General features: G+C 45.4%; 1 protein-coding gene across 4 annotated transcripts in view; it reads left to right on the top strand.

The window, feature by feature from the left end:
* Positions 1 to 14,073, top strand: part of LOC138947331 (signal transducer and activator of transcription 5B-like) — a 115,584-nt gene that overhangs the window by 59,197 nt on the left and 42,314 nt on the right. For all 4 annotated transcript variants that reach the window (XR_011449620.1, XM_070318780.1, XM_070318779.1 and 1 more), the window contains exons 16-17: positions 764 to 819; positions 1,628 to 1,722. Coding sequence is in view for 3 of the 4 variants with exons in the window: in XM_070318780.1 (XP_070174881.1) it covers positions 764 to 819; positions 1,628 to 1,722 (151 nt within the window). In the remaining variant the exon portion in view is untranslated. The remainder of the gene's footprint in view (positions 1 to 763; positions 820 to 1,627; positions 1,723 to 14,073) is intronic.

The raw sequence follows: 14,073 nt of genomic DNA, 5'->3' as shown, positions 1-14,073 counted from the left end.
ATATTGAGAGAGAGAGAGAGAGGGAGATATTGAGAGAGAGAGAGAAAGAGAGAGAGATATTGAGAGAGAGAGAGAGAGATATTGAGAGAGAGAGAGAGAGGGAGATATTGAGAGAGAGACGGAGATATTGAGAGAGAGAGAGGGAGATATTGAGAGAGAGAGAGGAAGATAGAGAGAGGGAGACAGATTGAGAGGGAGAGAGACGGAGATATTGAGAGAGAGAGAGTGAGAGAGAGAGGGAGATATTGAGAGAGAGAAATATTGAGAGAGAGAGAGAGAGGGAGATATTGAGAGAGAGAGAGAGACGGAGATATTGAGAGAGAGACGGAGATATTGAGAGAGAGAGAGATATTGAGAGAGAGGGAGATATTGAGAGAGAGGGAGGGAGATATTGAGAGAGAGAGAGGGGAAACAGGGAGACAGATTGAGAGAGAGAGGGAGATATTGAGAGAGAGAGAGAGAGAGGGAGATATTTACACAGGTATTTGTGAATGTGTGATTTTGTGTATGCAACTATTTATTCATCTGTCAGCCGGTCTGTTTGTTTTGATATGTTTGTTTACCTGTAATTTGTCTGTCTGTCTGTTTTGCAGCCTTGTTGTTTGCCAGCCTGTCTGCTTGTTTGTCTGGTTGTCTGTCTGGGTGGGGATGTAGCTCAGTTGGTAGTGCGCTGGATTTGTAACCAGTTAATCGCTATCAGCGTGGGTTCGAATCGAGAGGGAGGTAATCCATTGTAGTTGACTGACTGTGTTTGTGTGTACAGCTCCCTGCGGACTGGACTTCAGCCAGTACACGGTCAGCTGGACCCAGTTCAACAAGGTACGACTTTTCACTTTAACTTAAGATGGTTTTTTTGTAAGTTACCTTTCAATATATTTAATTTTGGGGGCAATTTTTTGAAGTTTTTGGCGTAATTTACCTTTCAATATATTTAATTTTGGGGGCAATTTTTTGAAGTTTTTGCGTAATTTACCTTTCAATATATTTAATTTTGGGGGCAATTTTTTGAAGTTTTTGCGTAATTTACCTTTCAATATATTTCATTTTGGGGGCCATTTTTTGAAGTTTTTGGCGTAATTTAAAAATGGTGCAAGTTTGTCAAAAAGACGTCGAAGTTACTTGTGGGATGGACCGGCACGGTTGGCCTAGTGGTAAGGCGTCCGCCCCGTGATCGGGAGGTCGTGGGTTCGAACCCCGGCCGGGTCATACCTAAGACTTTAAAATTGGCAATCTAGTGGCTGCTCCGCCTGGCGTCTGGCATTATGGGGTTAGTGCTACTAGGACTGGTTGGTCCGGTGTCAGAATAATGTGACTGGGTGAGACATGAAGCCTGTGCTGCGACTTCTGTCTTGTGTGTGGCGCACGTTATATGTCAAAGCAGCACCGCCCTGATATGGCCCTTCGTGGTCGGCTGGGCGTTAAGCAAAACAAACAAACAAATGAGAAATCAAAACTATTTCAACTTTGGAGCTCAGAAAATGTCCTAGTAGAAATTAAGCCACCTTACCTGTTTCAACACAAAAGAAAACACAAACACAGGCACACTTTTACAGACTTCTTATTCAAATTGCGTCTTTGTGCTTTGACCATCATTATTCACACTTGTACATTTGTTCATATTTTTCAGGAAACGTTGCAAGGACGCACATTCACTTTCTGGGAATGGTTCTACGCTGTGCTGAAACTGACCAAGGAACATTTGAAAGGCCCGTGGAACGATGGGTAAGTTGATTTTTTAAAAGTACAGACTGGAACACTCTTACTTCCCTTTGTTGTTGGCTATTGCATTTCTCTGTTCTATGCATGCAGCAGACCTGTTTACTCATATGATTTCGCCGTATTTTGTACGCCAAGTTTTTAAGAATACGATAAATACGCTGGTTGATGAAATAGTAAGACGATTAAAAAAATAAAATAAGTTTTTTTGACTCACATGCGAAGCAAAAGTGAGTCTATGTACTCACCCGAGTCGTCCGTCCGTCCGTCCGTCCGGCCGGCCGGAAAACTTTAACGTTGGATATTTCTTGGACACTATTCAGTCTATCAGTACCAAATTTGGCAAGATGGTGTATGATGACAAGGCCCCAAAAAACATACATAGCATCTTGACCTTGCTTCAAGGTCAAGGTCGCAGGGGCCATAAATGTTGTCTAAAAAACAGCTATTTTTCACATTTTCCCCATTTTCTCTGAAGTTTTTGAGATTGAATACCTCACCTATATATGATATATAGGGCAAAGTAAGCCCCATCTTTTGATACTAGTTTGGTTGACCTTGCTTCAAGGTCAAGGTCACAGGAGCTCTTCAAAGTTGGATTGTATACATATAAAGTGACCTTGACCCTGAACTATGGAAGATAACTGTTTCAAACTTAAACATTATGTGGGGCACATGTTATGCTTTCATCATGAGACACATTTGGTCACATATGATCAAGGTCAAGGTCACTTTGACCCTTATGAAATGTGACCAAAATAAGGTAGTGAACCACTAAAAGTGACCATATCTCATGGTAGAAAGAGCCAATAAGCACCATTGTACTTCCTATGTCTTGAATTAACAGCTTTGTGTTGCATGACCTTGGATGACCTTGACCTTGGGTCAAGGTCACATGTATTTTGGTAGGAAAAATGTGTAAAGCAGTTCTTAGTGTATGATGTCATTGCTAGGTTTAGTTATTTGACCTTGACCCTGAAGGTCAAGGTCATGTAAAGGTCAAGGTCAAGCATGTGAGTCGTATGGGCTTTGCCCTTCTTGTTTATTTATTGCGTCTCTAAACAGAATGTGGGTTGTGTACGCAATTGGCCATGGAAAAAATCCGGTTTGCTTCGGTTAACGGTTACGATTGGTCTATATTTTCATGGGATTATACGTGATTCGACGAATTTTCAGACAACAGCACCTCCTGGTCCTCTCGGCGCTTACGCGTCGGCAGGAGGTGTTCTTGGCGAAGTACGCAAACCTGCGGCAACGGTTTCCGCTCTAGCGGAAGTGCATACCAGCCATAAGGTTCATTCCTCACGTCAGCCTTATTCCCTTCCGGGGTACGGGTTGGGGTGTGAAGAGCATGTGTCCGCTACTTCCGGAAGTAGGACAACAGGATCTTCCGGTTGCCATTCTATGGGTCCGGTTGGTGCTGATGCTTACCAATCCACTGCTGGTTCTGCTTCCGCTTCTGCGGCCGTGGCTTCCGGTGGCAGAATGGTATTGCCTTCTGCCGCAAACACTTCTGTGTTGGTAGTTGGCACTCATCAGCCTGCGGCTTCCAGTTCCGCTTCTGCGGCTTCCGCTGCTGTTACACAGGCTGCATCCACTTCCTCTCCCAGCGTTTTAGCTGGCACGAGGCAGGTGGATGGGGGATCCGTTCACGGAGTTCCGGAATTTTTCCCAACCTTTTCCGGTTTCGGCACATGTCGCCTTAACGGGATTGGTTTCCGGTTCTCATTCCTCAGATGATCGTTTGGATACTACTGAACAGGATGAAGAGGATATGGAAGAAGAAGCTTCTGAAGCAGATGGGGATGCCCCTCTTCGACTTCCGGCTAAGCTGCCATCTTTGTTGGCACTAGCAGCAGAGGTTACTGCGCACTATTTCCCTGAAGGGGTAGCGGTAGCATATTCATCTGCTGTTCCTCCACCTTTGCTGATTTTGCTCCGTCTCATGAGCAATCTGCGAACCTTTTTTTAGAGTCTCCTTCGGTGGCTTTTCAACTTGCAAAAGTTTTTTCAAACGATGTTTCTTCCCCACCTCTGCCTTTGTTGACAGCGCAAGACCAAGTGCGCATGGAAAAGATCTTAAGTCATGTCAGAGTTCAGTGGGTTATAGAAACACGAAAATACCCAGCATGAGAGATGTTCAACGTGCGGGCTACTTCACCTGCCTTGACCTCTCACCAATTCATTGTAAAGCGCTTAGAGAACGTCAAGGGCTCTATAAATCTCCCATATTATTATTATTATTATTAGCCAACAACAAAGGGAAGTAAGTTGTGTGGAATCTCTGGGCACGACGATGATTGCATGTGAAGCGTTAAATGGACCTTAAATGACTTTCATCCCAAAAACAAACATCATTGACTCACATGCGAAGCAAAAGTGAGTCTATGTACTCACCCGAGTCGTCCGTCCGTCCGTCCGGAAAACTTTAACGTTGGATATTTCTTGGACACTATTCAGTCTATCAGTACCAAATTTGGCAAGATGGTGTATGATGACAAGGCCCCAAAAAACATACATAGCATCTTGACCTTGCTTCAAGGTCAAGGTCGCAGGGGCCATAAATGTTGTCTAAAAAACAGCTATTTTTCACATTTTCCCCATTTTCTCTGAAGTTTTTGAGATTGAATACCTCACCTATATATGATATATAGGGCAAAGTAAGCCCCATCTTTTGATACTAGTTTGGTTTACCTTGCTTCAAGGTCAAGGTCACAGGAGCTCTTCAAAGTTGGATTGTATACATATTTTAAAGTGACCTTGACCCTGAACTATGGAAGATAACTGTTTCAAACTTAAACATTATGTGGGGCACATGTTATGCTTTCATCATGAGACACATTTGGTCACATATGATCAAGGTCAAGGTCACTTTGACCCTTATGAAATGTGACCAAAATAAGGTAGTGAACCACTAAAAGTGACCATATCTCATGGTAGAAAGAGCCAATAAGCACCATTGTACTTCCTATGTCTTGAATTAACAGCTTTGTGTTGCATGACCTTGGATGACCTTGACCTTGGGTCAGGGTCACATGTATTTTGGTAGGAAAAATGTGTAAAGCAGTTCTTAGTGTATGATGTCATTGCTAGGTTTAGTTATTTGACCTTGACCCTGAAGGTCAAGGTCATGTAAAGGTCAAGGTCAAGCATGTGAGTCGTATGGGCTTTGCCCTTCTTGTTTATTTATTGCGTCTCTAAACAGAATGTGGGTTGTGTACGCAATTGGCCATGGAAAAAATCCGGTTTGCTTCGGTTAACGGTTACGATTGGTCTATATTTTCATGGGATTATACGTGATTCGACGAATTTTCAGACAACAGCACCTCCTGGTCCTCTCGGCGCTTACGCGTCGGCAGGAGGTGTTCTTGGCGAAGTACGCAAACCTGCGGCAACGGTTTCCGCTCTAGCGGAAGTGCATACCAGCCATAAGGTTCATTCCTCACGTCAGCCTTATTCCCTTCCGGGGTACGGGTTGGGGTGTGAAGAGCATGTGTCCGCTACTTCCGGAAGTAGAACAACAGGATCTTCCGGTTGCCATTCTATGGGTCCGGTTGGTGCTGATGCTTACCAATCCACTGCTGGTTCTGCTTCCGCTTCTGCGGCCGTGGCTTCCGGTGGCAGAATGGTATTGCCTTCTGCCGCAAACACTTCTGTGTTGGTAGTTGGCACTCATCAGCCTGCGGCTTCCAGTTCCGCTTCTGCGGCTTCCGCTGCTGTTACACAGGCTGCATCCACTTCCTCTCCCAGCGTTTTAGCTGGCACGAGGCAGGTGGATGGGGGATCCGTTCACGGAGTTCCGGAATTTTTCCCAACCTTTTCCGGTTTCGGCACATGTCGCCTTAACGGGATTGGTTTCCGGTTCTCATTCCTCAGATGATCGTTTGGATACTACTGAACAGGATGAAGAGGATATGGAAGAAGAAGCTTCTGAAGCAGATGGGGATGCCCCTCTTCGACTTCCGGCTAAGCTGCCATCTTTGTTGGCACTAGCAGCAGAGGTTACTGCGCACTATTTCCCTGAAGGGGTAGCGGTAGCATATTCATCTGCTGTTCCTCCACCTTTGCTGATTTTGCTCCGTCTCATGAGCAATCTGCGAACCTTTTTTTAGAGTCTCCTTCGGTGGCTTTTCAACTTGCAAAAGTTTTTTCAAACGATGTTTCTTCCCCACCTCTGCCTTTGTTGACAGCGCAAGACCAAGTGCGCATGGAAAAGATCTTAAGTCATGTCAGAGTTCAGTGGGTTATAGAAACACGAAAATACCCAGCATGAGAGATGTTCAACGTGCGGGCTACTTCACCTGCCTTGACCTCTCACCAATTCATTGTAAAGCGCTTAGAGAACGTCAAGGGCTCTATAAATCTCCCATATTATTATTATTATTATTAGCCAACAACAAAGGGAAGTAAGTTGTGTGGAATCTCTGGGCACGACGATGATTGCATGTGAAGCGTTAAATGGACCTTAAATGACTTTCATCCCAAAAACAAACATCATTGACTCACATGCGAAGCAAAAGTGAGTCTATGTACTCACCCGAGTCGTCCGTCCGTCCGTCCGGAAAACTTTAACGTTGGATATTTCTTGGACACTATTCAGTCTATCAGTACCAAATTTGGCAAGATGGTGTATGATGACAAGGCCCCAAAAAACATACATAGCATCTTGACCTTGCTTCAAGGTCAAGGTCGCAGGGGCCATAAATGTTGTCTAAAAAACAGCTATTTTTCACATTTTTCCCATTTTCTCTGAAGTTTTTGAGATTCAATACCTCACCTATATATGATATATAGGGCAAAGTAAGCCCCATCTTTTGATACCAGTTTGGTTTACCTTGCTTCAAGGTCAAGGTCACAGGAGCTCTTCAAAGTTGGATTGTATACATATTTTGAAGTGACCTTGACCCTGAACTATGGAAGATAACTGTTTCAAACTTAAACATTATGTGGGGCACATGTTATGCTTTCATCATGAGACACATTTGGTCACATATGATCAAGGTCAAGGTCACTTTGACCCTTATGAAATGTGACCAAAATAAGGTAGTGAACCACTAAAAGTGACCATATCATGGTAGAAAGAGCCAATAAGCACCATTGTACTTCCTATGTCTTGAATTAACAGCTTTGTGTTGCATGACCTTGGATGACCTTGACCTTGGTCAAGGTCACATGTATTTTGGTAGGAAAAATGTGTAAAGCAGTTCTTAGTGTATGATGTCATTGCTAGGTTTAGCTGAAGGTCAAGGTCATGTAAAGGTCAAGGTCAAGCATGTGAGTCGTATGGGCTTTGCCCTTCTTGTTTTTTCATGTGTATGTATGCACGCATACAAGTTAATCAAGTTAAAGTTGGTAAGAAAGTATTCTTCATCCAATTTGAAGAAGTACCACCACGTGGTCTCTGCTGAGTCCACCATGATCATGTGATAAAAATACCAAAACCATAGTCTGCCAACCGCAGAAAAACATCGTTTCCCAGAAACATAGGTGAGAGAATTACTTGCCTTTCTCTGAGAGTAAAGGAAGTTCCCTCCGTAATACTCCCGGAGACGTATATCTCAATCTCAGTGTTTGGTTTTCTTTCCAAGCGGGCGAGGTTTGTTGTTGTTATTCTTCGATTAAATTACATATCTTATCCCGACTCACATCTAGCATTAACCTCTGGTTTAAGTGCCGAGACGCTGAACTACGCTTCACCCCTTAAGGGGAAGTAACCCTAAAAAAGAACAGCCTAGAACCCGTAACCAGGGTCACAGGTCAAGGCCATACCGTCACGTGACTGAGCACGCGAGACCGCCGCCGCTATATTGGAATACTTCACTCTTACCTCAGCGGTCTCAGCGCTAAGACGTTGTTCTCTCGAGCTACGCATTTGGCTTAATTTACAGCCTGCTGCCTGGTTGGCAGTTATCTTCACCCCGGTTCATTCTTCACGGTCTCTGCTTCTACGGCTGTATTGGTGAGATCGTTCTTTGTTTGTTTTACTTGAATTTTTTGCCTTGTGTCCGTCAGCTTTGTTGTTGTTGTTCTACTCTCAGTGAGTTGTTCCAACATGGCGGACAAAGAGAAGAAAAAGCCTAATACTCGACAGTTAGTTGCTGATTCTTCCCCTGCTAGCGGTCAGAAAAGGATAAACCTAAAGCGACAACGGTTACTGTTGTAGACCCGTTGTCTCAGACTTCGTTCTTGGTTAATATTTCCGACCCATCAAGCCCTACCATGCCCGTTCTAAAAGAAGCTTAAAGCAAGAGTAAGGCTCATTCAGCCAAGCCGAAGAAGAGCGTTAAGCAAGATTTTTCTTCCCTTTTCTCTTCTTTCTCCTCGCAAATGAGTACCATGTTTTCTCAGCAGCAGCAGCTTGCCGCTGACCTACAAGCTACGCGCGATGAGTTGCGTTCGCTGCCTAAGGGTGTTGGCGATGTTTCATCACTTTCCCGCATCCGGATTCCTCCTTCGGCCACAGTCACGTCAGCGGACTGGCGAGCGGAAGAACTGGCTCACGCCAACTACGGAGAGACGGTCCCTCGGGACTCTGTAGCTTCTAACAGAAGTCGCTCTCCTCAGGTACGTTGGGTTCGCCGGTAGCCAGGCTCTTTGGCGAAAGCGTTCCGCATAGACCGCAACTAGTAGCTCCCCCGCCTCGACATAGGTCAGGGAGTGAAAGTTCGACATACCTGGGGCATACGACTCACACGAAGCGGAGCTCATGGGGTGTTGACGCGGGAATGCAATCGATGTTACATCGATCTGGTGACCAAGGTGCACACGGGCTGTCTATGACTTCCCCCGTTGGTGTACTTGCGTCACCACTTCCGCCTGGGCAGGAAGTTGGCTCCATGCAGGCTCTGCACCGAAGTTCTACTTCCGGTTTGCAGTCAGCCTCGCTTCCGGTTGATCATGTTCAAGACTCGGCGAGTCACGAGGACTTTTCGACTCATACGGAAGTGGAGTCGGAGCTCAACGATCCTCTCTCATTCAATGATGATGAAGTTGAGTTCCAATTACCGTCAAAGTTGAAGCCAACCTTAGCTATTGCAGCACAGGTCGCTTACAAATGTTTTCCTGACGGCGTTGTTTCATCGGCTGGACTTGTCTTACCCCCACCATCAGCGGTGGGTGACTTCCGCCCAGCACCAACAGCAGCTGAAGGCTTTCAGTTCTCTGAGTCTCCTTTGGTTGCTTATGAGCTCTCTAAAAGTTTAGCAGGAGTTCCAGGCACGGCGAGCTCCCTGCCTGTCGGCACGGTGCCTCTCCTCTCTGCTCATGGTCAGGCTCCAGTCGCTGCTAAGCCTTGGCTTGCCACTGTCCAGCTTCCACAGGCTAGTGTATCTGCCCTTGCGCGCAGGTTTTCACTCAGCCGTTGGCCTCAGAACCTTATTGACACTTTTGCCCTACCGAGTGCAGCCCTTCCGGTCACGCCGGAGCTGTCCACTCTTAGGGAGGACGGTTACCGTCAAGACAGACCTTGTGTCTACACAGAAGGTTCTCTTATTGGTTTGGAAGAGATAGGCAGGTACCCTCTTAAACTTGCCTCTCTCTCTGAGACACTCCTTCGGACATTCTCTCGTTCGATTACGTCTTCCCTGGATCCGTTTGAGTTCCGGAATGACGCAAGTGTTAAAGACGTTTCGACACTGCTGGTCACCTTAGCTAAGGTCAACACAGAACAGATGTCTGTCGCGGCACGGCACGCCTTTACTCCCACGCCGTGTTTACACGAGGTCTCTCACTTCCGATTTCGCTTCGGCTGTTTCGGCGAGTGAAGGATCGTAAGCATTAGCATCAGCTCGCACCACCACGGTGTTGCGGGTGCTTCTGCACTGGGATTTTCGGCTACTTCTGGTTCGTCTTCCGACGTTCCAGGTAATCGTAGCACTTTGTTCTTTCCTGCCTTAACTTACGACGTCAACCCTTTGGGGTTCTAGGTCGTTGGGGGCAGTGATGCCTTGTATCTTACTTCCTGTTCCGCTTCGGCTGTCTCGGATGGTAAGGTTTTGTACGTGATGGCATCTATGATGCGGCTTGCGTCGGTCCCCGCGTCTGACTTTTGGTCTTTCATCGATGAACAGACTAGTTCTGGTTTTTCAGCCAAACTCAGGGTTACTCTCGATTTGGCAGCAAAATTAATTCCAGATTTTTTTCTTGAAGACACTTTGTCTTTGGAATCTTCTGACAGGTTGGCTTTCTGGTTTCCGGTATGCCGACCAGTCGTTCTTTGATTTCTGTTTTTTGGCTTTGTTACGTAGTCATTTGCCTACAAGCAGACTGACCTACGGACTCTACGGCTTTCAGCCATTTTGTTCATGCCACTCCAGGCTTCGGCCATTGTGTTTTCCGCACGTTCGGTTGCTGACGTTCAACCAGAATCGCGGCTTCCTCGTACTATCTCCATCTGCTCATGCATGGACTGGAGAGGATAACTTGTGGTCACTTGGACTTATCGTTTTCCGTTTCGCTGAGCACACAGACCTCTTTTTATCACGAAACTTTTTTGGATTACTACGAGTCTGATCAGCATTCTACTTAGGTCGAAAGTGGATGACAGACTTTATTTGAGTAGAGAGACGGTCATTCACGACAGCTGTCGGCCTTTGGGTGCACTCTTTTTTGGCCTCTTTAGGAGGTCGTTCGGACTTTCTTTTAACTTCTTCTGTTTTGGCAAGAAGATTTAAAGTCAATTTGTGGGCAACAGGACTGCCGGTTTCGGCACTCTTGAGTGGGTAATGACAGTCCAGTTCATAGCCATGGTCTTTCTTTGGCTTTTTCTGTCACAACCCATGAGGGTTATGAGTCCTTGTCTTTCTTAGACTTGGACTCTTAACGCAGGAAGCAGGACTGCGTCATACACTCGGTCTTGCTTGGGTAGACACTCAAAGCAGGTCATGCACCAGCAGTAGCCTACTTTTGGCTAATCGTTTGGATCAAGGTGGGTTCACAGCTTGGTTCTTTGGAGGGTGTTTGTCCCTTATAGTTTAGGAACTTCAGGGAAACTTATGCTCTATCTTGAGGGTTTTTTTCTCGCCAATGAGGGCTTGCTAGTGAAAATTAGGTTAAGACTTTTGCCGCTTTTGCTTAAGCCGCATTGGTTTGTTGATGAGCAATCTCGGTTCATTTTTTGATGAGAGGTTGCAGTCTCGCCGATCTACAAATTATTTCCTTTGTTTACGGTTTTAAGATGTTCTTTCGACTCTTCTTTGTAAGAGTCTAGTAGGCCAGATGGTTTTTTGTCTTGCATCTTTCCATTGAACAAGGGACAAGTGTTTGCCTCTGGTTCATTACGAACATTAGCGTCTACCTCATGGGACTATGGGCTGTGGTTTACTCAAGCCATAATCCTTTAGTGCTTCACTCCTCGGAGGGTGTTTCACTTGTGGTCATTTGGAATTCTTTGTTCTATTCAAGCGGGAGACGCACAGGTTCGTTTTGTTTTACTCGCTCGCATCGGAAGACATGTCTTCCGAACTTTCACAGCTCTCTTTTGAGTTAGGACTGTCTTCCTGGTCTTGCTGATTGCAAGAGATTGTTCACTCTTTTCGTCAGCTACGATCAAGACAGGTCAGTGAGGTTGGCGCTCTTTCCGGGTTCTGGAAGACGTAACTCACGAATCTTAAGGTTTTTCACTCAGGTCTTAACAGACTTTATGTAAAAGGGTTATTTATCTAATTTGACCTTATCTGGTGTTTTTTTTTAATTTTTACTATCATTAGCAATCTATGAGTGGTTGCAACCAAAAAAAAAAAAAGGTTCAGGAGGATGATAGGATGTTCCACGATCTTTTGTTGTTGACGGAAGACGATGTTTCATTAGTCTGGAGAAACGTCGTCAGAACTAGACAAGACATTTCTCTTTTTACGCCCAGCGTGAAAAGGGCCCTGTCTTCAAGCCTTTTGTCTTTTGTTTATCAGTCTCAGCTTGGGATTTCTTCTTCTTTTGGAGTTCTTTTGTTAAGAGACATAGAGTTTTGAGACATGCAAGCCTTTCTTTTATAGGAAGGCTCGTATACTCTTTTTTTTTGTCGGTGCTCACTTCTCCTTGATGGGGCAGTGATTTACGTACTTTTTGGGTCTCACGCAAGATATTGAGTATTTTGAACATACTTATCTTGCATGGCTCATTTTGGAGTGCCAGGCCAGTTCTTTGGTTCTTTCGTTTTGGACGGATAGAATAAAATTTTTGCAAAGAAGCACTGGTTAGATGGGCTTTCACACTCATTAAACAAGCTTATGAGTGTGGCAGTCAAATGGAGGGGGGGGAGCGTTCTGTCCTTCCTCTGAGTTCGCCTACAACTCATGGGGCCTGAGCTTGGGCTCTTTTATTCGGCGGTTCTGCGACCAGGCAAATCTCGATCGGCCTCACATGGGTGTTTTGGACGTTTTTTAGGACGTCTTTCTTTACTGCTTTTGGCGGGTTTTCTAATACCCGCTGGGATGGTAGTGGTTGCTTACCAGTCATGGTTGAAGCAGGCCGGATTCTTTCCAGAAATAAGTGAGTTTCACTGTGAATCTGTTTACTCGTCAGGATGGGACCAACACCTTTCCGGCTATGGTAGCCGCAGGGCAGGTTCTCTCCAGCTTGTAGAGTAAGTTTCTTTCCCACCACCTTCATTAGCAATCTGCTAGTTGTGAGTCGGGATAAGATATGTAATTTAATCGAAAATTTTAAGAGTAAATTTTGATTTGATTAATATACTTACCCGACTCACATCGTTAATACCCTCCCGCCTACCCCGCTCTAATTTACCCTAAAAATGAATGTTTCGCTTCGTTTCGAGTGAAGTATTCCAATATGGCGGCGGCGGTCTCGCGTGCTCAGTCACGTGACGGTATGGCCTTGACCTGTGACCCAGTTTACGGGTTCTAGGCTGTTCTTTTTTAGGGTTACTTCCCCTTAAGGGGTGAAGCGTAGTTCAGCGTCTCGGCACTTAAACCAGAGGTTAATGCTAGATGTGAGTCGGGTAAGTATATTAATCAAGTAAAAATTTACTCTTAAAATTTTCGATACAACCTCTTTCAGTTCTATTAGCGTTCAAGCGTACTGCGTTCCGTAGCTACGCTGCCCGCAAAAGTCATCGCCGTTTGTAATGACCGAAGTATTCATTCGCCGTATGTAACCTTCGCGGGCGCTCGGTACTTTGTACGCGGTATCCCATAAGCCTAAAAATTCGGATCGGAAATGCTCGCGCTTCCGGTTGGGATAACGCACATGGCAAACCTCGCTGTAGTCAATATAAATGCTGTTAAAACGCAAAATAACGTCCGGGTAATTGCGAAGTTGAAGGTCTTGTTCGTATTCCTACATTGATGTGTAGGGTGACCTGCCGTTGCTTTCTATTGAAAGCGGCAAGGTGAGTTATTGTTCGCGGAGTTCTATTGCGCCAGTGGAACCGGCCAACCGCTGTAAATATCTGTTCGACATTCGTAACGACTGAGTGAAGAATAATTGTCGCTCAATTGCATGTTCACTAGTTTTAAAAGACTAGTAACGGAGCCTGTTAGGCTCTGTGTCTCAACAAGGTATCATAGAAGTACCTTCTACTTATGACTAACTCAGTAACTTTGTTACATTCGTTTCACTTTCATTTTCACGGTTCGTTACGTTGTTCAATGTGATGAATGCATACGGGCGTAGTAATCACCCTTAAAAAGGAAAGCCCAAACCGTGATTGAAGGTGAATGTTGAAGTTCCTGTGAAGGAAGTCTTCTTAGACGGGAAAGGTCTAAATACACGTCTAGCTCCCCGTAGCAAGAAATTGAAACTGGGGATTATGGGCATTGGCACATGCGCAGAGAGGTACTACCGACAAGGGGAGACTTAACTCCCCTAAATGGTATACTGACGGAAATCTAGAGTTAGCGACCTTGTTTACAGTCTAGTACTTGTAACATAGGACGCTTCTCAGTCTAGCACTCGTAAGTAAGGTAATTCCTTTTAGTTAAATTGAGGTGATGTATTCGAAAGAAATATGGAAATACACCTAAATCACTAAATGCCCTCGAGTGTACGTGGGAGTTGCTGCCCACACACGAAGAAGATGGAACATACTTACATAATGACCGGCACGGTTGGCCTAGTGGTAAGGCGTCCGCCCCGTGATCGGGAGGTCGTGGGTTCGAACCCCGGCCGGGTCATACCTAAGACTTTAAAATTGGCAATCTAGTGGCGTCGATAGACAGCATTATGGGGTTAGTACTGCTAGGACTGGTTGGTCCGGTGTCAGAATAATGTGACTGGGTGAGACACGAAGCCTTGTGCTGCGACTTCTGTCTTGTGTGTGGCGCACGTTATATGTCAAAGCAGCACCGCCCTGATATGGCCCTTCGTGGTCGGCTGGGCGTTAAGCAAACAAACAAACAAACA

This window comes from Littorina saxatilis, linkage group LG14 (genome assembly GCF_037325665.1).
Source record: "Littorina saxatilis isolate snail1 linkage group LG14, US_GU_Lsax_2.0, whole genome shotgun sequence".
NCBI classification, from domain to species: domain Eukaryota; kingdom Metazoa; phylum Mollusca; class Gastropoda; order Littorinimorpha; family Littorinidae; genus Littorina; species Littorina saxatilis.
Note: the sequence above shows the minus strand (reverse complement) of the source record. Positions and strands in the feature narration are given on the sequence as shown.